The following is a 23,687-nucleotide window of genomic DNA, read 5'->3' as shown; positions in this document are numbered from 1 at the left end:
TTTGTACTCTGCAAACTGAAATCTGGCCATCACAAGAAAAAAAAAATACTGCAGAAGCAACAATTTTTGCAACTTATTTTGGTAGCAAAACTGTAAGGAAGTGCACAACGTATTACAGCAACGGCCTAAATATTATTTAAGGTTGCACACGAGAGAATAATAAATTTATTTTCTGAAATAAATGATTTTTCCACAATGATACTTTGTCATACCATCTGCTAATGGGCAGAGTGCAGTCTACCATTTAGTTTTTCAAGCTTTGGACAGTTGATATAGCATGAATATATTTTCAGTTTACATTTGGGCATTACTTTGTCTCAGTTTGCATTGAATTGAAAAATGAAACGTGGACGGAAACGAGGTAAATAGTTTATTGGGTGGGTCGGTGTGTATTCATCTACACCACAATATACAGAAATCAAACGGTTACAAACACAGTTGCCCAACCTGAGTGAACTGCACGGGATCGGTTTATTTCATCTCTTCAAAATGCTTCATGAATATTTGCATTTCCTGTAAAATAATAATAAATTTAAAAAAAAAATTGGGAACAGAATTGCTAGTTTGACACCGGAAATTACTTTTCAAGCAGTACTGCCCACATTGTATTGCGTGCGTCCTGTTGGTCACACTGTCAACACAGTGTATGCCTGACGGCATTACCGGCTAGTGGTTAGTGCAGTTTGATGCATTCACATTTTGGGGTTTGCTCTAGGCTGGTTGGTCACACTGTGGACCATTCAGATGTCGCTGTGGTTTGATGGAATCAATGAGCCGGTGACGAGTCGTAAGGTTTCACACTACCGACCAAGACTACGCCAGCAGGCTTATTACAAATTCATCTGAACTAAATGTAACACTACTAATTATTTAAAGGAGTGCTTGGAAGTTCGCTGTAGGTCTGCAAAGAAAAAAAAAATGTTTTCACTGCGAAGTGATTGGAGGTATAGAATTTGATTAGTTTTGAAGAGTCACTTTAAACCGTAAAACAGAAACGGTGGTCAGTCACTCACTCGCTCGTGGCCTGCAATGTCTCCAGATCTGCGCGAACGAGATCGGATTGGAAGTCAACTGCGGCCAAATGCAGATCCCCGGGACGTGGATGTGTGTCTAGATTCTGTGGTCGGGGAAGTTGGAAATCAGGGAAATTTACTCGACGAAATGGAAATTCCTTAGTGTTTGTAGTTTGTAGGCCTGTGCTAAGCTTTGACTACGTGGATCAATCAACGCTCTTTTTTAATATCCTTTAAAAACTGATTATTGAAACAGAACTACTCATCCGCAAGGGGGAACAAACCAGAGCTGTGTCCGAATACATGGGGATGTATCCACAGCACACACACACACACCTACATCCCTTCGCAAATGTGGCCAGTGTGCAGGTACTTTTACTGCTAGCACACCACCTATTTACAGTTGTACCGATGTGCACGTAGCCATTTTGAGCTGTATTATCTACGAATATTCAGCAAAAAAAAAAAAAAAAAAAAAAAAAAAAAAAAAAAAAAAAAGACGAATTAAAAAAAATTTAATTTATCGCGAACGTTATAAATGTCAGCAATCAAAATAATGATTTTGTTATGAATCTCAAATTATTTAAAATACTTAACAATCAGCATCATATACTTCTGTAAGTTAAAGTTCGCCTTTCTGTAATTTTTATTAACATGTTTATTTATCTCAATTTTTTTTTGTTATTACATAGTTGTAACTTTTTAAACATTTCTTATGCCAAAAATCTAAAGTAATATTATATAAAAACAAAATAAAACACAATCCCGAAGATAATGGATGTAGAGGGACAGATCAGCGGATGGGAGTGTCGCAGTCTAGGTAACCTCGACTTTAGTGGACGCGTGTAGGGACGATGATGCATCCCTTGTGAGAAGGATAGCAATGCATCTAGTGGATTCGTTAGGCTGGTATTCGGATGCAGCTCATGTTTAATTGTGCTGGTTGAAAAAGAGGACCCACGGTACCCTCGGCGTGGATGAAGGATGGTGGGGGGGGGGGGGGGAGGGGGGGGAACTCACCAGGAGCAGCTGGCGACGCTCGAGCTGCGAGCTGTACTTGTGGATAATGATGCTGAGGCCGCTGTGGAGGGCCTCCAGCGTCTGGAAGGGGCAGTCGTCGGTCGCCGCCACCGCATGCTCGAAGAAGGCGTCCAGGGCCGCGACGTCCACGTCTACTCGCTCTGCTGTAACAGCCACGGGGGCTCATGCCACTGACACGCTGTGGCCCCCACTGACACGCTCTGGCCCCCACCGACACGCTGTGGCCCCCACTGACACGCCGTGGCCCCCACTGACACGGTTGTCCGAGCCGACCCCATCACGGTTCAAACTTTCTGCCCCTAACCAACTCTTCTTCCTGGACCAGTGGCGGATCCAGAGGCTCACCTCGGAGGGGGCCACTCCAGGATTCCAGAGTAGCCAGAGAAAAAAAAGTCTTAAAATTACTAAGTTTGTATTTAATCTACCTACTCACACTACACATAACATCCAACCACCAGATTTTATGATTCTACAAGAAATTCATTAATTATATTAAAATATTTTATTCGTTTCAGAAAACAATCATTTTTGTAGACAATATTAATGTAGCAGACAACTGGTTTTTCGGGGGGGAACACTTGCCCCTTGGATCCGCCACTATCCCGGACCAACCTTGTACTGAACCTGCCTGCTTAGTACTTGCGATAAATTATCCCCGCGTTGATGAACCCAAGGGTTTTTCCCTGTGTCTATGCAGGTTTCCTGGGTCCAAACTTAACTAGTTATAGTCTAGATCTAAAATAGGGGAGTTAAGACATTGCATCAGTTACTGCCATGGCTGGCCAATCCCCCAACATTCAATTTCACTCAATATTACTATTGAACTCTACTCACTATACCGGCATCATCATCACACATGAATTGGTTTCTAAAGCTGGACTCACAATTATCCGTCGCGTCTGTCCGTCCATCAATCAACAAACCAAGAAGTTCACAATGATCCGCATGTCCGTCATAATATTTCTCTTGTAAAGGTTTACCAGTTTGATGACCATGTGCGCTAAGCTTTTATAAATGATTAAACAAACTCTAAAATCTTTATTTCTATCATAAACTGGATATTACTTGTGTTTGTACTGTCGGCGTACAGGTTAAGTAATAATTCTTAAGATTTTCAATCGTAAACCACCTTAAGTCATCATATGGTTCACACACGAAACGTCAAAATTCCTGCACGACAATCACAGGCTTCGGCCTGGAACGCACCAAGAGTCTTCCCTAACCCAGACAAACAAATACACTTAAATTTTAGTTTGCTTAGGAAAAAAATTTGGATTTTGCATATGGCAGTAGTCTCATGGAAATTTTCTGACCCGACAATCCAACTTCAACCCCCCAATAATTTTTTTTTTTTCCAGTTTTAGCTCGGAACATTGGTAACATTGCTGGCCCAAACAGCATGCCGGTCTGCTGTCATTGGTCTGCTGTCATTTGTAATCTTTGCACTGTGAAATCGTTCAATGGTTAAATATGTCTTTAAGTATCGGAAGAAGAGAAGATACTTATATATTGTGGAGTCACTCCAGTAATGTAGGTATACGATACAGGTGACTGGTGGGCTATTTGCAACATGACGGCTACTCCAACACGAACCGCAGAAATGAAGCATTTATTACTAGAGTACGTGGAATGTAACAAAAATATGGAATAGATTTTGAAACTTTAAAATTCATAATACCAGGCTCAGAATGCTCGAGTTGCGCACAATAGAGTTAGGGTAAGGGTTTACACATGTGCCATTTGTATATCTACACTAGCAGACCCGCCCACGCGTTACTGAAAATAATAAAAGTTCAATCAAAATGAGAAAATAAAAAGCAAGCACTTAATACATAGATATTTTTGTAATTTTTATAAACTTAGATTATAAAATTTGCAGGAAAGGTAGAATTAATTAATACTTACAAATTTTTTAACAAGAAAAATGTGATGAACTCTGATTCTCTAGCTAATATTATTTGTTTTATTATTATATCTGTAGATTGACAGCTGAAGATAAATATCAATAATTGTAAACACGTGAGAATAAAAAAAAATAATACAAAAAAAGCGAGGTCACGTAGTACATTGATCAACGAAAATGTGCACAACATGGAGAAAAATAAAATTTGAATTGAAACGTAGCACCATCTATGAGATATTTATGTCAGACAGTACAACAGTTGTCTGTAAAAAAAAAAAAAAAAAACTGACTTAAGGCGCTATCTGTTTGAGACCTTTGAAAACTTACGATTAATAACACCAATCAACATTGATAATCAGTTTATTATTAATTATAAATTATTAAGACCATTAATCAAAATAAAAACTATCCCGTCTCTCAAGTTGGAAAAAAAATTACACATAAATGGCAATTTTCATCGAAATCGGTCGAATTGGTGAAGAGTTCACTGGAAACAAACATCAGGACACTGGATTTATATACGAGGGTTATTTTTTTTTCAACCTCCGATCGGCTGTAATAAAAAAACGGGAATGAATTGGGAAATTATTTTAATGTCAAAAGAAACGTACATCTTTACTCTATTTTTCCACATAATCACCGTGCAGATTGAGGCATTTGTCGTACCGATGCACCAGCTTTCCAATACCCTCTGCATAAAATGATGCCTCCTGCCTATTCAGCCACGTTTTAACAGTGCTCTGCAGTTCATCATTGGTGTGTCCTCCTGCCTGTAAGAAACGGATGACTCCACGCAGCTCGCATTTCGCCGTACAGTTTATCGTGGCAGCCATGTTGACATTCCCATAACCAAGCTTCAACTGAGGTGTGAGTTGGCCGCTCCACATGGTTGGTGGAAGGAGGTGAACACTACGAGACGTGTCGATTCGTGTACGAGCGATTAGGGTATCGATTAATGGGCATGCCATGGAGAAATGAAACTGTAATCACACTGCAGGGCACTGTTAAAACGTGGCTGAATAGGCAGGAGGCATCATTTTATGCAGAGGGTATTGGAAAGCTGGTGCATCGGTACGACAAATGCCTCAATCTGCACGGTGGTTATGTGGAAAAATAGAGTAAAGATGTACGTTTCTTTTGACATTAAAAATAAATTTCCCAATTCATTCCCGTTTTTTTTTTATTACAGCCGATCGGAGGTTGAAAAAAAAAATAACCCTCGTATATTAAGGGGCCCGCCTCGTCAGGGGTGTATGTGTGTTAGTGAGGCGGGATGATAAGCGCGACGCTCGCTGGTGCTTCTAGCGCGGTGTCTCCTCTGGACTGGCGCGCAGTCTTCTCGTCGTCACAGGACAACTGCGAGATCTGAGCGGCGACCGTAACATTATATGGCGGAGAAATGAAGATAAAGGTGTAATTCAAGTCCCTTAAGCGCTTTCAAAAATCTGTACTGATTGTTTTATGCCTAAAAATTTCTCTGGAAACACGCGTTTTAGGCATTTTAACGCTTCTAAAAATACAGTTTAAAAACTTAATCCGAAATTAAAAAGTACTTTTCGGCCCTCAGCGAACTCTTAAATGCTATTCCTAAATAGGCCTCGCTCGGATATGTTGAGTAGTTTTCAAATCGCGTTGTTTTTCCTGAAGCTCTGCGCACCGTGTGTGTGCCCGGGTAGGCGGGCCCCTTAAGATTACGCTCGTCTGCCCCGGGAGGTGTGGCAACACTGCGGAGGCAGCGGCAACACTCACCGCCGCCGGCCGGCTCCTGGCGCTCGTCCTCCGTGTCTCCGGGGAAGTCTGGCGGCACCCAGCCCTCCGGGTCCGGCTCGCCGGCGCCGGGGGAGTCCCGTGTCTGGGCCCGGCACCTCTTGGCTGGCGGCGGACCAGCCCCGCTGCCCCGCTTCCTCGCGTGCCTGCGCGAGGCAGTCTCCGGGGCGTCGGGTCTCCTGCCTGCACCGCCCAGTGTTGCCAGATTGTAAATGTCAATGTCTCGTACCAAGGAGCGAAAATTCTCGTATGATACACAAAAAATCTCATACACAATGGTATTGTAAAAGCAAAAGTTTAAATGTGTTTCTACAATATTTTTATATACTTGACATTTGAGTTACAAGCCTAACAAATCTAAACTAAACAATTTTCACAATCCTATGATTACATAAGTAAAACATCATTAACAACAGTTTTCACAACAATAAAATTATTCCTGCCATTCACTCTTTTTGCATTTTTTTTCCGTAAAAAATATCCAGTTTTTTCTTTTGTTTTTTTCCTTAATTTAACATACCAAAAATACTCTAAATTGTGTGTTAGGGGTTGTGCATTTAAGAATAATAAAATAATAAAAAACAAACACTATATTTTAGTCGGCGTCGTCGTCTGTGTTGCCAGCCAAAAAAAAAAAAAGTCAACGCTGTCGGGCAGGAACTTCACTTAATGGTATCAAGTTACAAAAGAAATGTTATACACTTGTTTTGACAAAACGATACAATAAAACTAATACATCTTACTAGAACCCGGGTAAAAAAAAAACCAACATTGATAGTAATCTTCAAAATTCTCGTACAAAAGCGTGCGAGATCCAACTTTACCTCGTACAACGTACACAGGTTCTAATTTCTCATACAAATACGAGAATGATCGTACGTCTGGCAACACTGGCACAGCCCCCCACCGCGAGTAGGGTCACCAGACGTCCGGCCGGATTTACCTTAATGCTCCAAAATGTCCGGCTTTTTTTTACAAAGTGAGATAATTCCTGCAGTCAGAGGTGCCCACCCCCCCCCCCCCCAACCCCCAAACACTATGACTCACCCCCCCCCCCACTAACCTAATGATGTGCCCCCCACCCCAAATTTTTTTATGCCATTTTCTCAATGATTTACATCAATTATTTTATAATATTATACTTTTTTTAGTGTTATTATATTTTATCACATTTTTCATTAATTAAAACTGATTTTCTAATAATAATTTTTGGTATCAGGTAACGTTTCCATCCTGAACCGACGGATGCCAAACTGCTCTTGTTGAGGAAAGTGCGGGGTTGCCAATTTGATTTACAAGATCCCTTTCAATTATCAAAGCACCAGAAACGTATTTTCACATTAGAAGCTATAATTATGTAAATAATATATAGATACATTTTTCTCGTCTTTTAACCACCCCCCCCCCCTTGTGGGCACCCCTGTTCTATGTCAATCATAAACTGGAAAACTGTAGTTTTGACTTAATCGTGTGCTCGATGTTAAGTTATGATTCTTCAGAGGCCACTCCAGTGTTTCAGGGGCACTACGCAACCCGCGTTAACCTCATAAGATTCAATGCTATTTTCATTTTGCTTATAACTAATTAACTAGTATAGATTTCGAAATGATGCTTGCTTGATATGTAAGACAATGATGCTCTCATCAAAGCCCCTTTCTTCGAAAAACGTGCATAAATTATGGTTCAAACCTAGACAATACACTTATGCATATTAGTAAAGATTAGTATAAAACCATAATTTATGCACGTTTTTGAAGAAAGGGGCTTTGATAAGAGCATCGTTGTCTTACATATCAAGCAAGCATCATTTCGAAATCTATACTAGTTAATTAGTTATAAGAAAAATGAAAATAGCATTGAATCTTATGAGGTTAACGCGGGTTGCGTAGTGCCCCTGAAACACTGGAGTGGCCTCTGAAGAATCATAACTTAACATCGAGCACACGATTAAGTCAAAACTACAGTTTTCCAGTTTATGATTGACATAGAACAGGGGTGCCCACAAGGGGGGGGGGGGGGGGGGGAAACGACGCAGACTGCGTCATTAAAATTTCTGGGGGGGAGGGGGGGTTTGTGGTTAAAAGACGAGAAAAATGTATATATTATTTACATAATTATAGCTTCCAATGTGAAAATACGTTTCTGGTGCTTTGATAATTGAAAGGGATCTTGTAAATCAAATTGGCAACCCCGCACTTTCCTCAACAAAAGCAGTTTGGCATCTGTCGGTTCAGGATGGAAATATTACCTGATATGACCAAAATTATTATTAGAAAATCAGTTTTAATTAATGCAAAATGTGATAAAATATAATACTAAAAAAGTATAATATTATAAAATAATTGAGTAAATCATTGAGAAAATGGCATAAAAAATTTCGGGGGGGGGGGGGGGGGGGGGAACGCATCATTAGGTTAGGGGGGGGGGGAGTCATAGTGTTTGGGGGGGGGGGGGGGGCACCTCTGCATAGAAGTCGTTGATTCTAACCAATCACAGCACAAAAACACATGGTCGGCCATTGTTCGAAACGGAGAAGCAGGTTTGAAATAGGTTATTGACAAATGGGATATCTGCTTTTCGAAATGGATGATGATTACAAATGACAAATGTACGAATTCCAACCCAAAATACTACCTCGCTCGGTCCAATAATAAGACATAAACTTCCGGTTGAAAGGTTCCGGTTTGTTGTGATTGGTCGCTAGTCTTAACGAAAAATATAAAATATAACCATTTCTGTTAAGTCTTAAGTCATCATATGGTTCGCACACGACCCGTCAAAATTCACACACGACAATCATAAACCATTCCACTAGTTTACATAGTCATATGGTAAGTACACGACTAAGTCTTAAGTCTTAATTCTTAATTTTCAATCGTAAACCCACCTTTAACTGCCGAGGCTGAGACACAGGGTGACGTTCCGAGACATTCTGGTAGGGCGGCGAATAAGCAATACCTCGTTGGGTTACAACTGCAACCTAACTTGCAGACTGTATTTCAGAACCATGTCTAAACCCGATCCCTGTACGGAAACGATAAAGCAACTGTTTTTTTTTAATAAACTGTGCCCTGCACTAGGTTTCAAACTGATTTCAATGCTTTCTATCAGAAGTTTCGCAGCCATCGATACACTTGCCATGCCAAATATCCTACAGACAGCAGCACTTCCACGCTAAATTAATTTGTGTCATTTTAATTTTCTCAAGTACTTTTAAAATCACAAATTTTTGTTTCTATGACCATTAAAGTGTACAAAATGTATTCTACGAAAGTTTCGCTATCATAAAGTTTCATTTGGCACACCAAAACGCTTGATAAGTCTATCCCATGATCACAAAAATGACTATGCATGAGTTGACGGCGTCAGATGCTGTTCAGCTATCTGGACAAAAATCAACGAAAAAAGTCAGCTCTGCGCATGTGCTTATTTGGGCAACAGAACAGCAATGGATAGAACACCAAAATCAGTTGCCTAAAAAAAAGGTACTGACCGTGTCTTATCGTGCTCTTGGAATACGGTTAGGATACAGATGTAGCATATTCATCACCTAAACCCTTATTTTAGTGTCTTTGAATATCGGCCTTAGTTTTTGAAGTATATAGTTCTGGACCTACCCACTAGATATGTAGCATTCAAAATACGTTACTAACACAGCTACTTTGATTGTGAGAAGTAATGCATAAGATAAAACCAGGCAAACAAACCTGTTGGAAAAAAAAAATTACTTCATTTTAGCAGCCACATGTTTTTGTGGTGTGGCATACCAGAATTTTTGCATCGCCTACTCATTTATATAGAATATGCTTTTTTATATTAAAAAAAAAAGTTGTTAATAGTTTAAGACCCATTACTAGAGACCTGTAAAATTCGTGGATTCATTTCGCGATAGGATAGAGTCCAAATACTTTTGACATTATTTTGCTTCAGTGATTGGGCCACAATTTATCTGAAGGACTCTGGGCCAATGAAAAATCTTTAACAGAAGAATTAGCGAATCACGATCATTCCAGTCCACAGGTGTTACGAGGCGGTAACCAATCAGCAGATGTAATTTGCACGAGTGCATAGAGGATCATGGAGTCTATCCTGTAGGTATTTGAAATCGCGAATTTTACAGGTCTCTACCCATCACTAAGCAATTAGATATCAAGTACCTAGTTAGATTTACATTATAAATCTAAAAGTCACACTTAGATATCTGGCTCCTTGTTCCCTGCACAGACCCAACCACCGCGTACATCCATCTTCAACTGAAGTCTTGCCAGAGCACGCCCCTTAACTGTTAGTTTACCTTGAAGACTGCCGCAGCAAGGCGAGCAGATACTTCGTTTTCCTCAGAATTTGCTTCAGTCTAAAAGCCAACAAGTATGAAGCTCAAAAATCTTGCCAAAAAAATTGGTTGCCTGTAAAGTCAGTTTACGGACGATATTTTAACGTGACAACGTCATAACAAAACATTGATGAAATGAATAAAATTGAATCATTTTTATTGAATTATCACTATTTTGTATGGATACAAAGAAGGAGTGAAATGAAATCTACAATTTAATTGATAAATTTACTTTTATTTGCACTCATTAATTCAAATATGTTCATTACTTTAACGAAGAGATTATTTTAACTATAACTTTTATACATGTTTGCTACTTAACTTCTTCCAATCTGTGTTGTTCCGTTAAGGATAGGGACGATGACAGGAAAAGTAGGAAACGAATGGGGAGCGTTTCAAGTTTGATGCGCCTCGGAAAAAGTCAAATCGACGGTTGGTTCCAATCGAGTGGAAGAGAGATAGATGCGGCGCAAGCGTACAATGAGCGTAACGGGACAATGTGCGTAACGGGACACTTTTTTTCGTGCGTGCAGCCGGCGTTGCATCGATTTATTAGACGTTGTCACGTCAAAAAAAAAAATAGTGTGCGATCAATGTTTCTGAGCAGACGTTAAGCCCGAGGAACTGCTCTACCAGAGAGTGGACACAATTCCTCACCGATGCGGAACACGGTGCGGCTCCTGAGGCAGGGGTGCTCGCAGTCCGAGTCGGTGGCTGCCTCCTGGTCACTCGCAGGGTGCTCTGCAACCGTCACCACGTCACCACGTCACCACGTCAACACGTCACCACGTGAGGCACCGCCGACACCAGGGGCGTAGCCAGGAGGGTTTAGGGGTTCTAACCACCCCCCCCCCCCCCCCAAAACTTAACCACAATTATATTACCTTATCTGAAAGCATGTTAGCTAAAAGCCTGGGTGTCTTACTGCTATCACCGGCCACTGCACTGGAGGGGGAAGAGTGAGCGAGCCCTGCCGATTCTCCTTCCCTTCCCCCCACCCCTGTCGCAGAGCAGAAGCTACAAGGTTGTGACGTCGTGGTGGGTCCCAAGCTTTCAAATATCTTACACCTACTGTATTTAACCAGCGCGGTAATTATAAGCAGGTGTTGACTGGGCTTCCAAAAGTGTAAGGATCGCTGTGTGTGTATAGAATTGAGACGACGACATGGTGTCATGTAACTGAAGGTAAAGCCGAAACCAACCCTTTTTATTCCTTTTTTTTTTTTTTTGTATTGTCGACCTTCGAGCATGATTTATGATTTTGAGTGGACGTAAACAAGGCACTTGGATTGATTAATATATCGTTAGTAAATTTCTTACTTTATCACTGAAACATTTTTTTATTAAAAAATGATAATATTTTTGCCATTACAATATTTAAAGTTAAGTACCGAAAACTGCTAAAATAGCACTAATTTACATCTTAAAAATACAAATTTTTTTCAAGGGCAGACCCCCCGGACTCCCCTGTTTTAATAGGGGGGGGGGGGGGCCCATGCTTCTTAACCCCCCCCCCCCCCCATACACAAATCCTGGCTACGCCACTGGCCGACACGCCCCGGTGTCGTTCCCCTTTGCCAGGGCAGTCGCCCGGGCCGGGAGACACCAGGCGGCCCCGGAACCAGTTCTATGATTGTCTTTAACGCTTGTGGTTCACCCTTCTTGATGGAAATGAGTCGTCTTGTACCCGTTATACCGGGTGTCATGAGCACATGATACATGCTGTTTAGGCAGGAAAATAGCGATATGGGAAGCCTAAGATGTCCATCAAGTTCTGCCCCTGCCCGAACACGCCCCGAATATTCACTTTCGGCCAACCTCGGGTTTATTTATATATATATTATTATATATTTTTCTGTTCATTTCAATGTAGCTATAGTAACCTAACTAACCGTCCACAGTGTTTTAAAGTGTTTTTTAATGTAGCTAACCTAACCGACCACTTTTAATATTTGAATTCATTTTTCCTGCGCAAAAAAAAAACCAATCCCGAGGTTGGCCGACGGTGAATATTCGGGCGTGTTCGGGACAGAACTTGATGGGCATCTTAGGCTTCCGTAGTGATATTACTAAGTAACTCCCCGGCTCACTGCACAGTGGCAACACCACTTGAAGAAAGCGATTACAATACCATCTCATTTCGGGTAGCCCTGCTAGTGATGAAAAGTGCAATGAAATGTTTGTTATGGCTTGGCGTCTTTTTTTATATATATATATATATATATATATATATATATATATATATATATATATATATATATATATATATATATATATATATATATATATATATAATGGTAATACAACAGGTGCCTTGCTCAGTCCAGCAAAAAGAAGAAGAATATGAAATGGATGAAACACGTAAATGAAATGTGATTAAAAAGGCTAAAGATAAAGGGTTGTAACACTAGAACTAAAAAAAGGAAAGCTGTTTCAGCAAGATTAATTGTTCATCACTTTTTATTACCTTGCTTGTTAGTTTGTGGAACAAAACCAAATATAAATTAAGTCAATTCGTGTCAGTATGTTAATATACATTCATAAGTATTTTTGACTACTGATGATAAGGGCTTTAGGTAATACTGTTCCAGAAAGATGAATAGTTCAGACAGGCAGGTAGATTACCTTTGTCACACACTACTCTGTGTTATTATTTATGTTACATTTTTTGAGCACATGTAGATGTGATTGCTCCAGTAAGGTTTCTGAAGAACAACAAATTTAAATCATCTAAAGTTTGTACGATATGGGCACGAAGAATGAGGGAGACATTTTCTTATCTAACCTTATTCAAACCTCAAGAGATAAAACGAAGGAGACTGTGCGAAGGAAGTAAACCTAAAAAAGTGCATGTACAAATATCGTACTGTCAAAGTAATACGGCCACATGTCAAAAGTAGAAACTTTTAAAACAATTAAACAAGAGGCTATATTATTTGCAATAACATGATGGTTAAATTTCAGACTTGGGTCCGTCGCAACATCGGAGTTTCGACCGTTATTTTTTTTTTCAAAATTCAGGTATGGCCTTATTATATTGGTAAGATTATTCAGTGGCGTAGCCAGGCTTTGTGTATGGGGGGGGGGGGGTGTTAAGAAGCATGCCCGCCCCCCCCCCCCCCCCGTATTAAAGCGGGGGGTCCTCCCCCGGGAAAATTTTGATTTTTAAGTTGTAAAATAGTGCTATTTTAGCAGTTTTCGGTACTTAAATTTAAATATTGTAATGGTAAAATTTTTATTAATTTTTTAATATGAAAATTTGTTTGAGTGACGAATAAGAAATTTCATTAAAGATTTGGTGCTAAGGGGGGGGGGGGGGGTGTTCGAACCCCTAAAACCTCCCCCCTGGCTACGCCTCTGGTTGAGATATGGCTCTTATTACTTTGGGCGGTGCGATATTTCGTTTCGGTCAACTGCCGGGGAAGACCGTTCCAGAACGGGTCAAGGACTGCAGTGGACTTTGTTCTGGTCGCCGGGGGTGGCTCACCGTGCAGCTTGCTGGCCTGGCTGGAGGGGGGCGCGGGGGGGCGCAGGGCGGAGTCCCTCAGAGGCCTGAAGTAGGCGTCCCTCTCCTCGGCCGTGGGGTTCCTCACCCGCACCACGCGCCCCAGCTCCTCGCGGAACAACTCGCGCAGCTGCGACACGCAATCCCCCCTCCCCTTGCGGGCACGCCGGGAGACACGACACATTCCTTCACGCTGTCCAAACCGTTTTACTCAAATTTATGAAGAATATAAATGGACGGTCTCCGGGTAAAACGTAACAAGTCAAGAATTCACTTTTTGCAGGAGAAACAAAAAAAAAACTCTTAGATAAAAAATTGAATTTAAATACTTAAATTTTTCTTGCATTATTCTTTCATTCACCGACATAGTTGCCAATGATTAAAAATGCATTACATATTCTGAGTATACTTAAAATTTAAGTGACTTGTTCTATAAAAATCACCAAAATGTGACTTGTTACCTTTTACCCTGAGACCGTCCAAACGTTTCTCCTGCACCAGGAGTCTGTGGAGCCAGCCGTCGTCTTGTATTGTGTCGTAATGGCGGCCGTATTTGTGTCAAAATTTCATCAAAAATTATTTTAAATCCTCAAAAAACGCCTTAAAAAAAATTCGCTTTCCTTTTTGCTCAAAAAAAAAAAACTGTACAGCCAAATTTCCTCGGAGAGGGGACGTTTTATTTCAAAGAGGGGTAGGGTAATTTTCCTCAAAGAGGGACAAATTTTCTTTTTGACGATAACTGCCCCATGCCGAGGAAATTTGGCCTCTTCAGATTTTTTTGAGGAAACAATCGGAGATTTTCCCTAAAAAAAAAATTTGAATTTTCCCAAGAAATAAGGAAACTTATAGGAATTTTTAAAGATTTTGGAATCATTTTTGAGAAATTTTTAGGAAATTTGACACCTAGATGGCCACTGTAATGCCACCATCCAAGATTGAAGTTGGGGCCACAGGCTCCACTACCTTGAACTTGGCACAGGGGTGAAAAAACATTTACACTCAACTAATAGTCGATAGATTCATTAAATATTGGAAATTATTATTTATTTTTTTACTCTTTGGAATTTATTCTGATTTTTGGGCGAATTTTAAAGATTTTTCAATATGGCGGACAAAATAACGAACGCTCCGTTGCCTGACTATCTCACGGTTGACACAAGTGCACTCTAGCGGATGACAAACTGGGCAAATTGACGATCTCTGACACACGACAAGAGAATTCAATATGGCGGCATCCAACAGTGGGCGCGAGGGCATAGGCGCCGCAACCGGGGGGGTACGGGGGGGGGGACACTCCCCCCCCCCCCCCCAATAATAAAAGTCTTCAATTTCGTCCACTCCAATAATATATTTAGTTTCGTAGTTTCTCCTGATTGTTTTTAATTTAATGATTTCGTGTGGATATAGCACCAGCAGATAATGGTTAACTGTGTTTTTTTACAAATTTGTTCTCTGAAAAATATTTTTTTTTTATAAAAAAATAAACTATGTATTGCAACCGACTATAATTAGAATATTTAGGAAAGAAAAATGCCTAAAAACCACCTTTTTGCACCTTCAAACCCCAAATTTTCCCGGGTGGAGGACAACCTCCCCCCCCCCAACCCACCGCTTTTTTTCCCCCAGGGGATGGATATTCCTCAAACAACTAAATAAATTGAAGTGTCCCCCCCCCCCCCCCAAAAAAAAAAAATACATCCTTGCGAGGGTGCATGGCGAGGGGGCAGGGCTGCCAGGGGCTCACGTGGTCGGGCAGGCTCTCGTAGGGGCAGTCGGCGGTGGCCAGCACCAGCACCGTCTCCCCCGGGTCCAGGTCCCGCAGCAGCGTCAGGAACACCGTCCGCGTCATCTCGCCCACCTCCCCCCACCAGCCGCCCACGTCGGGCAGGTACAGGATGCTGGGGGCGTTCCCGCGCGCGTCCTTCACCACCTGCAGTGTCCTTCTCATGCAAGGTGCGACTCGAACTGAAACCTTCATCTGCACGGAGTGCAATGCTATCTGTTGAACGGGCACATAACTAATCTAATTAAAAAAAAAAGAGGACAACATGAGTGGGAGATTCAAAGCCGAACCAAAAAAGTTTAGCTCAAGGGACCCGCCTCTCATCAGGGGCGCATGTGTGATAAGCGCGACGCTCGCTGGTGCTTCTAGCGCGGTGTCTCCTCTGGACTGGCGCGCAGTCTTCTTATGAGTTAAGGTCAATAATAGAATAAACTCTAGAACTACCAAGGTGTTGGAGGGCACTCTCTACTGTCGGAAGTGGCCAAACATCATCGTAAATTTTGGAATCAAGCGGTTGGAAATTATGAACTAAGCGCATTACTGAAGTGTCCTTTTTAGCGACAAGAAACGTAGGCGTGCTAAAATCTGATGTGGAAGGGGTTATGACTTCAGCTTTTAATAATTTATTAATGATATCCTGCATAATTTGCATTTTTGGTGGCGAGACCTTGTGATACTTAGCCCGCACAGGTGTTTCGTCCTTGAGATAAAACCTATAGGGAAGGACGTCACAACGGCCTAACTTCTTGGTAACAACATCAGGAAATTTGTTAACTAAATCCGCAATCGCTCCATTCCTGTCAACAGAAATTTCTTTACCTGCTAAGACAATCGGCAAATCGGATTTATGGGTAAGCAATACCCTTACTGACGGGGCGAATCCAAAACGTAACTCGTGCCAACTCACGTCTAAGACACGAGTTTTACCAAGGAAATCTAATCCTAATATCAGGCTGAATGACAAGCCGGGAACAACAGTCAAAATCCAATCCCAAGAAAATCCAGAGATTTTAAAGTGGATTAATACCGAAACACTAGCGTGTAACACATCGCCATTAGCAATGCGTCATTGTCACAGGATAACTGTGAAATTTGAGCGGTGACCTTAACATTATATTGCGGGGAAATTAAGATAAAGGTGTAATGCAGGTCCCTTAAGTGCTTTCAAGAATCTGTACTGGTTGTATTACGCCTAAAAATTACTCTCAAAACATGTTTTTAGGGTTTTAGCTATTTTAACTCTTCTAAAACTACAGTTTAAAAACTTAATGCGAAATCAAAAGTCCTTTTCGGTCCTCAACGAACTCTTAAATGCTTTTCGTAAGCAGACCCCACTCGGATATTTCAAATAGTTTTGAAATCGCGTTGTTTTTCCTGAAGCTCTGCGCATCGTATGTGTGCCCGGGTGGGCAGGGGCCTTAATAATGATAATTTTACTATTGGATGTCTAATTGTTTAATACTACTCTATATGTCTTAAAATTCACATTTATAAGGCACCTAAAATGAATAAACTCACAAATTTTGTAGGGTTAGCAATTTTTCCATTTAAATATGTTTTTTATAAAATTTTACATTAATCTTCTTACTAATCACTGTATGAAAATAGACAATTTTAACTGGCAGTTAACCAAGTAGTGCCTTGGATTCAGGAAGTTAGTTAAATTAGAAAATGTAGACTTTTATTTTCACTAAGTGATATTGTATGTCACATTTAATTTCAAAGTTGGTGTAATGTGTATTGGTAACAGAATTCAATTCAGTTAATGATTTCTAGATACAAAATATCTCAGACACGGGTAGGTTGACAAGAATACCAGTTTTGGGACATCGAATCTCTTAGTTAACTATAGTTAAGTTATTCTGATTGTGTAATAATTGTTTGCATTCCACCACGAACTCAGATTTTAATTGCATAGTTTTGCCGTGGAAACCATATCGTCATCTTATATATTATTTCTCTAGCATGTTTTTTCTGTAGGCATGCAAGATCTTCCTTATTCCTTTATCAAATGCCATGATTTACCTCTCATTTTTAAGCTTATTGTGCCGTCTAATGACAAAAAATACACCCACGGTCTAAAAAGACCATGGGGGTGACACTTTTTTTTCTAAACAAACACTATTTGATCAGCGCGAGTGCATTGCGGGTCAGATCAAAGCACTGACAGCGCACCTGTACGCAGGCTCCCTCCGGCTGAGGCGCAGAGTTCTCGCAGAGAGTGACCGTGTCCAGAGGGAAGACGGGCAGATGCTGCAGGCGGTCCAGCACTGCAGGGGCGAGATGCTGCGTGTGCCCTTGGGACGGCTTCCCCGCCAGAAGCAGCCGGCTGCTGTGCGTGGGCGTCTGCATCTGTCTGGAAGACGCAGCCAATTCTATAACACTGGTTCTGGATTTAAAAATATATATTTTTTTTGACGTGACGTCTAATAAATTGATGAACGCCGGCTGCACGCACGAAAAAGGTGTCCAATTACGCACATTGTCCCGTTACGCTGTGTCCAGTTACGCTCATTGTACGCTTGCGCCGCATCTATCTCCCTTCCACTCGATTGGAACAACCATCGATTTGACTTTTTACGAGGCGCATTAAACTTGAAACACTAACCATTCGTTTTCCAGCTTTTCCTATCATCGTCCTATCCTTAACAGAATAGCACAGATTGGAAGAAGTTAAAATGGCAAACGTGTATAAAAGTTATAGTTAAAATAATCTCTTCGTTAAATTAATAAACATATTTGAATTAATGAGTGCAAATAAAAGTAAATTTATCAATTAAATTGTAGATTTCAGTTTACTCTTTCTTTGTATCCATACAAAATAGTGATCATTCAATAAAAATCATTAAATTTTATTCATAAAAGTATGCAATCATTTCATCAATGTTTTGTTATGACGTCACGTTAAACTATCGTCCGTAAACCGACTTTACAGACAACCAATTTTTTTTTGTTTGATTGTAGCCTATTCGTCTAATTTAGGCTTGGAACAAGTTTAAATCAAGTTTTTTGGCATGGCCAGTCCTACTCGATTCAAGACATGAGCTCGCCTTGATGTTGTACCTCCTACGGCGTTAAATCACGGATTTACTTTTAGTACTTTAACCCAACACAGCATTTAAGTATCAGTCACAATTCTGTGATGTTGCAAAAAACATTACAAGTTCAGAACACATTTCTACAATAGGTATGAAAGGTTTTTTAAATTTTCCTTTTATCCAAATCATGTTTTTAAATAATTCCTTACAGAAACTGTGTGTATATATATATGTCAATTAGATTAAGCAAAAGAGCACTGAGTGCTGGAATGTCTCGTTGTAAATACCAAATCTGTAAAATTGAAAAAATTTGTGATTAATAAAAAACCATTTGAATTTGATCTGAACACATTTCTGAGACACTGTGTGCAGTGAGCAGTAGCGGATCCAGAGGGGGTGGGGGGGCTAATGGGCTCAAGCCCCCTCCAAAAGCATCTGGGTCCACTAATTGTTTTTAGTGTTTGCCTTGATAAAGCCTAGCCTCAGCTGGGTCAAGCCCCTCCCGAACCAAAATCCTGGATCCGCCACTGGCAGTGAGTGGATGCAGGACCGGTGCAAGGTAAATTGGCGCCCTAGGCGAAAAACCTTAATTGCCACAACACCCCCCCCCCCCCCCCCGGGCCGGACACCCAAAAAAAATTTTTCCTTGCCTCAAAATACATCACGTAAGCCTAATATTTTGTCAACAATCAAATGTAAGCAGGCTTGTCTTTTTTTTACTTTTTTTACTTATTACAAATCATAAACAGGTCACCGTGGACTTTAAATAATTACTTATATCAATATGAACATTCCAAACTGTTACAAAAATCCATTTTCATCTAGTTTCAATAATCGTTAAACATATCATATCCAGGGGCGTAGCCAGGGGGGGGGGGGTTTAGGGGTTAACCCCCCCCCCCCCCCACTTAGCTACAAATCTTTCATTAATTTTTTCTTATTCATCACTCAAACAAATTTCATGTTAAAATTAATAAAATTTTTATAATTACAATATTCAAATTCAAGTACCGAAAACTGCTAAAAATAGCACTATTTTACACCTTAAAATCCAAATTTTTCCGGGAGGGGGGGACCCCCCGGACCACCCAGCTTTAATACACAGGGGGGGGGGGGCATGCTTCTTAACACCCCCCCAATACACAAATCCTGGCTACGCCACTGAATTCTTATCAGCTGTTATGTGTCGTGCTGCGCCGCCCCCAGCTACTTGGCGCCCTGGGCGGTTGCCTGGTTCGCCTGTACGGACACTGAGTGGATGTACGCTGTCCAGGGGAAACGGTGATGCGAGCTAGGGGTGGAGGCGCACCTCTGCTCGGGGTGCAGGAACTGGAAGGGGCAGAACAACTGCAGCGCGCGGACCACGTGGTCCAGCATGCCGGCGAAGAGGGGCTGCACCGAAGGGGACAGCTGCCTCGCCACGCAGCCCCGGGCGCGCCGGGTGGCCGGCACGATGCGGGACTTGGCCTCCAGGAAGTCCCCCTTCTTGATCTGCACTCGCTGGCCAGAACACAACGCGCGGACGGTCACTCACTTCTGTTTACGGCCGCTTGTAATTTACTCACAAAAAAAAAATAGTGATGCTGTGAGGCAGGTACTCCAGGGGTGCCCACAAGGGGGGGTAACGACGCAGACTGCGTCATTAAAATTTCAGGGGGGGGGGGGGGAGGTTAAAAGACGAGAAAAATGTATCAATTATTTACATAATTATAGCTTCTAATGTGAAAGTACGTTTCTGGTGCTTTGATAATTGAAAGGGATCTTGTGAATGAATCAAATTGGCAACCCCGCACTTTCCTCAACAAAAGCAGTTTGGCATCTGTCGGTTCAGGATGGAAATATTACCTGATATGACCAAAATTATTATTAGAAAATTAGTTTTAATTAATGCAAAATGTGATAAAATATAATACTAAAAAAGTTTATATTATAAAATAATTGAGTAAATCATTGAGAAAATGGCAAAAAAAATTTCGAGGGGGGGGGGGCGCATTATTAGGTTAGGGGGGGTGGGGGGGGCACCTCTGGGTACTCTTACAAAACATTTCTCTATATTAACTAAAACGTTGTGAGCCGTATATATATGAAAGTTGACCATGACGCTTGTGCAACTTAGTAGAATGGAAGAGTGCAAAGTGAGTGCCCTTTAAACTCAGTCTTAGGGTGGTATTGCAAAACGTGTACAAACTGAATCCCAGTAAGGAAACAAATTGGCAACCGTTTTAACAAACAGTGCCCAGCGTGACGCTAGAAACTCGTTTCCACACATTCTAGCAGACATTTTGCAACCATCGATACAATTGTTATTGCAAAAATACTAAGCGATAACATTACTATCGACAAAGATAGAACCGCATTAAAAATTTTTCTCAAGTACTTTAAAGTGTACAAAATGTATTCCAGGAGAGTTTCACCATCATAAAGTTTCATGTGTACACCAACACGCTGGGTACTTAACCTGATGATCACCAAAGTGACTATATTTGAGTTAATGGTGCCTGATGCAGGTCCGCTAACTGGACGAAATCAACGAAAAAGTGAGCCCTGCGCATGCTCAGTATTCGGGCAAAGGATCGGCAATGGATAGGACACCAAAATCTATAACCCTAAAAATAAGGGACTGGCTGTCGCCTATCGTGTACTAAGCATACAGTTATGGTAAATGTGTAGCATATTAAAAAAAAACCTAAACCCAATATCTTTGTGCTCATTCCTTTTCTTGGCAACTAATCGTTATAATGTTTTGCGCTTGGCTGTCGCTCCATACAGTCGCACTGCCAGTACTGCTCTACGCTTTTTGGAACTTCCCTGCTGGCCAGAAATATATTCAAGATTTCATTTCGGGGGTTTGGGGAGAGTAAATACAACCCTCTCCCTCCCCCGCAATTGCACTTGCTGCTGGTAAATCCGAGGTATAGTTAGATACGAACTGTGGTTTTCATCAAATTCCATTGGATAAACCAAGCCAGTTACTCACAAAATTTATAACTCCATTTGGGAGATTTTATTTCAAGAGGGCAGGGGCGTAGCCAAGGGAGGGGTTTTAGGGGTTCTAAACCCCCCCCCCCCCTTAGCGGCAAATATTTTTTTTTAACCGAAAGCAGGTTAGCTAAAAGCCTGGGTGTCTTACTGCTATCACCGGCCACTGCAATGGAGGGGAAGAGTGAGCGAGCCCTACCGATTCTCCTTCCCTTCGACAGGTCCCAAGTTTTCAAATATCTTACACCTACTGTATTTAACCAGCGCGGTAATTATAAGCAGGTGTTGACTGGGCTTCCGAAAGTGTAAGGATCGCTGTGTGTGTATAGAATTGAGACAACGACATTGTGTCATGTAACTCTTCAAGCTAAAGCTAATTGTTTCCAGGAATAGATGAGTTCTGCCGAAACCCAACCCTTTTTTTTTTATTCTTTTTTTTTGTATTGTCGAGCTTCGAGCTTGATTTATGATTTTGAGTGGACGTGGACAAGGCACTTGGATTGATAAAAACATCTTTAATTAATTTCTTACTTCATCACTCAAACAATTTTTTTTATTAAAAAATTAATAATATTTTTTACCATTAAAATATTTAAAGTTAAGTACCGAAAACTGCTAAAATAGCACTATTTTACACCTTAAAATCCAAATTTTTTCAGGACCCCCCGCTTTATTAAGGGGGGGGGGGGAAAACCATGCTTCTTAATCCCCCCCCCCCATACACAAATCCTGGCTACGCCACTGCAAGAGGGGATGCCCTGACGGTTCTCGGTCGCGCCTCACCCGCAGCGACGAGGAGGAGGGCCGGCTGAAGCGGCGGTGAGAGGCGAGGTGCGGGAACTGGCGGCACAGCCCCACGGTCACAGCGTCCCGGCAGAGCGCGTGCAGGTCTGCGCCGCAGTACCCGGCCGTGCACGAGGCCAGCTCCTGCAGGAAGTCCTCGTCCGGCCGGTCCGCGTGCCGCCACGACCCCAGCACCAGCTTCAGGATCTCCAGCCGCGCCTGCGGGAGCCAGTGTCCGCGGTACAGACACACACCTGTCGAGACCTGTCCGACAGCTAAGAGACCGGGAAAAAATATTCGCGGAGTTCCATTTCGCGGATAGCGTAGGGACCGGAAAAAAATTTGCGGGTTCAATGACCTGCAGGATGATCTCCGTAGTTCTACCTACACCCGGTCAGATGCCACCCGCACTCATTGGCTGCTGTCTTGTGGAGACGTCCCAACGTAGCGGCCTGTGATTCGATAAAAGCTTCGGTCGGGCGTTTCTCAATTGGCCCAGAGTCACCCCGGGTGAGTTGCGAGCCAATGGCAGAGGCAGCGCTGAGGTATAACTATTTGTATTTCAGCCTGTCGCGAAATGAATTCGCGAAATTTTCCGGTCTCTAGCGATAGGTTAAAATACAAATAGTTCAGTGGCGTAGCCAGGATTTGTGTATGGGGTGGGGGAGGGGGGGGGGGGGGTTTATGAAGCACGCCCCCCCCCCCCGTATTAAAGGCGGGGGGGGGGGGGGTCCGGGGGGTCCTCCCACGGGGAAAATTTGGATTTTAAGGTGTAAAATAGTGCTATTTTAGCAGTTTTCGGTACTTAAAATTTAAATATTGTAATGGTAAAATTTTTATTAATTTTAATATGAAATTTGTTTGAGTGATGAATAAGAAATTAATTAAAGATTTGGTGCTAGGGGGGAGGGGGGGGGGTTGAACCCCTAAAACCCCCTCCCCTGACTACGCCCCTGCAAATAGTTATACCTCAGCGCTGCCTCTGTTATTGGCTCACAAATCAACTGGATGACTCTGGGCCAATGAGAAACACCCGATCGAAGCTTTTATCGAATCACAGGCTGCTACGTTCGGACGTCTCACAAGACAGCAGCCAATGAGTGGGTGGCATTTGACCGAGAGTACGCAGAACTATGGAGTTCATCCTGCAGGTCATTGAACCCGCGAATTTTTCCGGTCCTTACCAATAGCTACCTGTGGTTGCTGCTATGCACAATTGAATAGGTGAACCTACTGATGGCCTCTCCAATGAAGGCACATCCTAACAGAGAGGGAGAGAGAGAGAGAGAGAGAGAGTATTTGGAATAACTGGGTGCTATATGTGTTCCAAAAAAAAATCCAGAGAGAAACCAGTTTAACAGGTAGTCAATTCCTTTTATTTTTAATAAGTATCAAAAAAATAATACTTTACGTATACCTCAACTTTACAAATAATATCAGTACTATATATAATTAATTTAATCAACAACGTAGTAATGTTTCACGTTATTAAGTTTCAAACGCACCAAGCGTACACAAAATAACAGAGCATTATAACAAACT

At 41.7% G+C, this 23,687-nt stretch overlaps 1 protein-coding gene across 3 annotated transcripts in view; it reads right to left on the bottom strand.

Annotated features, from left to right (window-relative positions):
* Positions 1–355: 355 nt before the first annotated feature.
* LOC134537009 (ATPase family AAA domain-containing protein 2-like) overlaps positions 356–23,687 on the bottom strand; it is a 39,357-nt gene continuing 16,025 nt past the window's right edge. The window contains exons 5-13 of one of the 3 annotated variants that reach the window (XM_063377182.1): positions 22,146–22,364; positions 19,693–19,883; positions 17,521–17,701; positions 15,307–15,492; positions 13,545–13,692; positions 10,715–10,798; positions 5,707–5,907; positions 2,034–2,197; positions 356–513 (exon numbers count right to left, since the gene is read on the bottom strand). In XM_063377182.1, coding sequence (XP_063233252.1) covers positions 472–513; positions 2,034–2,197; positions 5,707–5,907; positions 10,715–10,798; positions 13,545–13,692; positions 15,307–15,492; positions 17,521–17,701; positions 19,693–19,883; positions 22,146–22,364 — 1,416 coding nt within the window. In that variant the 3' untranslated portion in view covers positions 356–471. Of the gene's footprint in view, positions 514–1,653; positions 2,198–5,706; positions 5,908–10,714; positions 10,799–13,544; positions 13,693–15,306; positions 15,493–17,520; positions 17,702–19,692; positions 19,884–22,145; positions 22,365–23,687 lie in introns of those variants that run through there. The other 2 variants (XM_063377183.1, XM_063377181.1) reach the window with 2 other exon arrangements.

Source organism: Bacillus rossius, chromosome 11, assembly GCF_032445375.1.
Source record: "Bacillus rossius redtenbacheri isolate Brsri chromosome 11, Brsri_v3, whole genome shotgun sequence".
Taxonomy (NCBI): domain Eukaryota; kingdom Metazoa; phylum Arthropoda; class Insecta; order Phasmatodea; family Bacillidae; genus Bacillus; species Bacillus rossius.
This window is presented reverse-complemented; position numbering and strand designations above follow the sequence as displayed.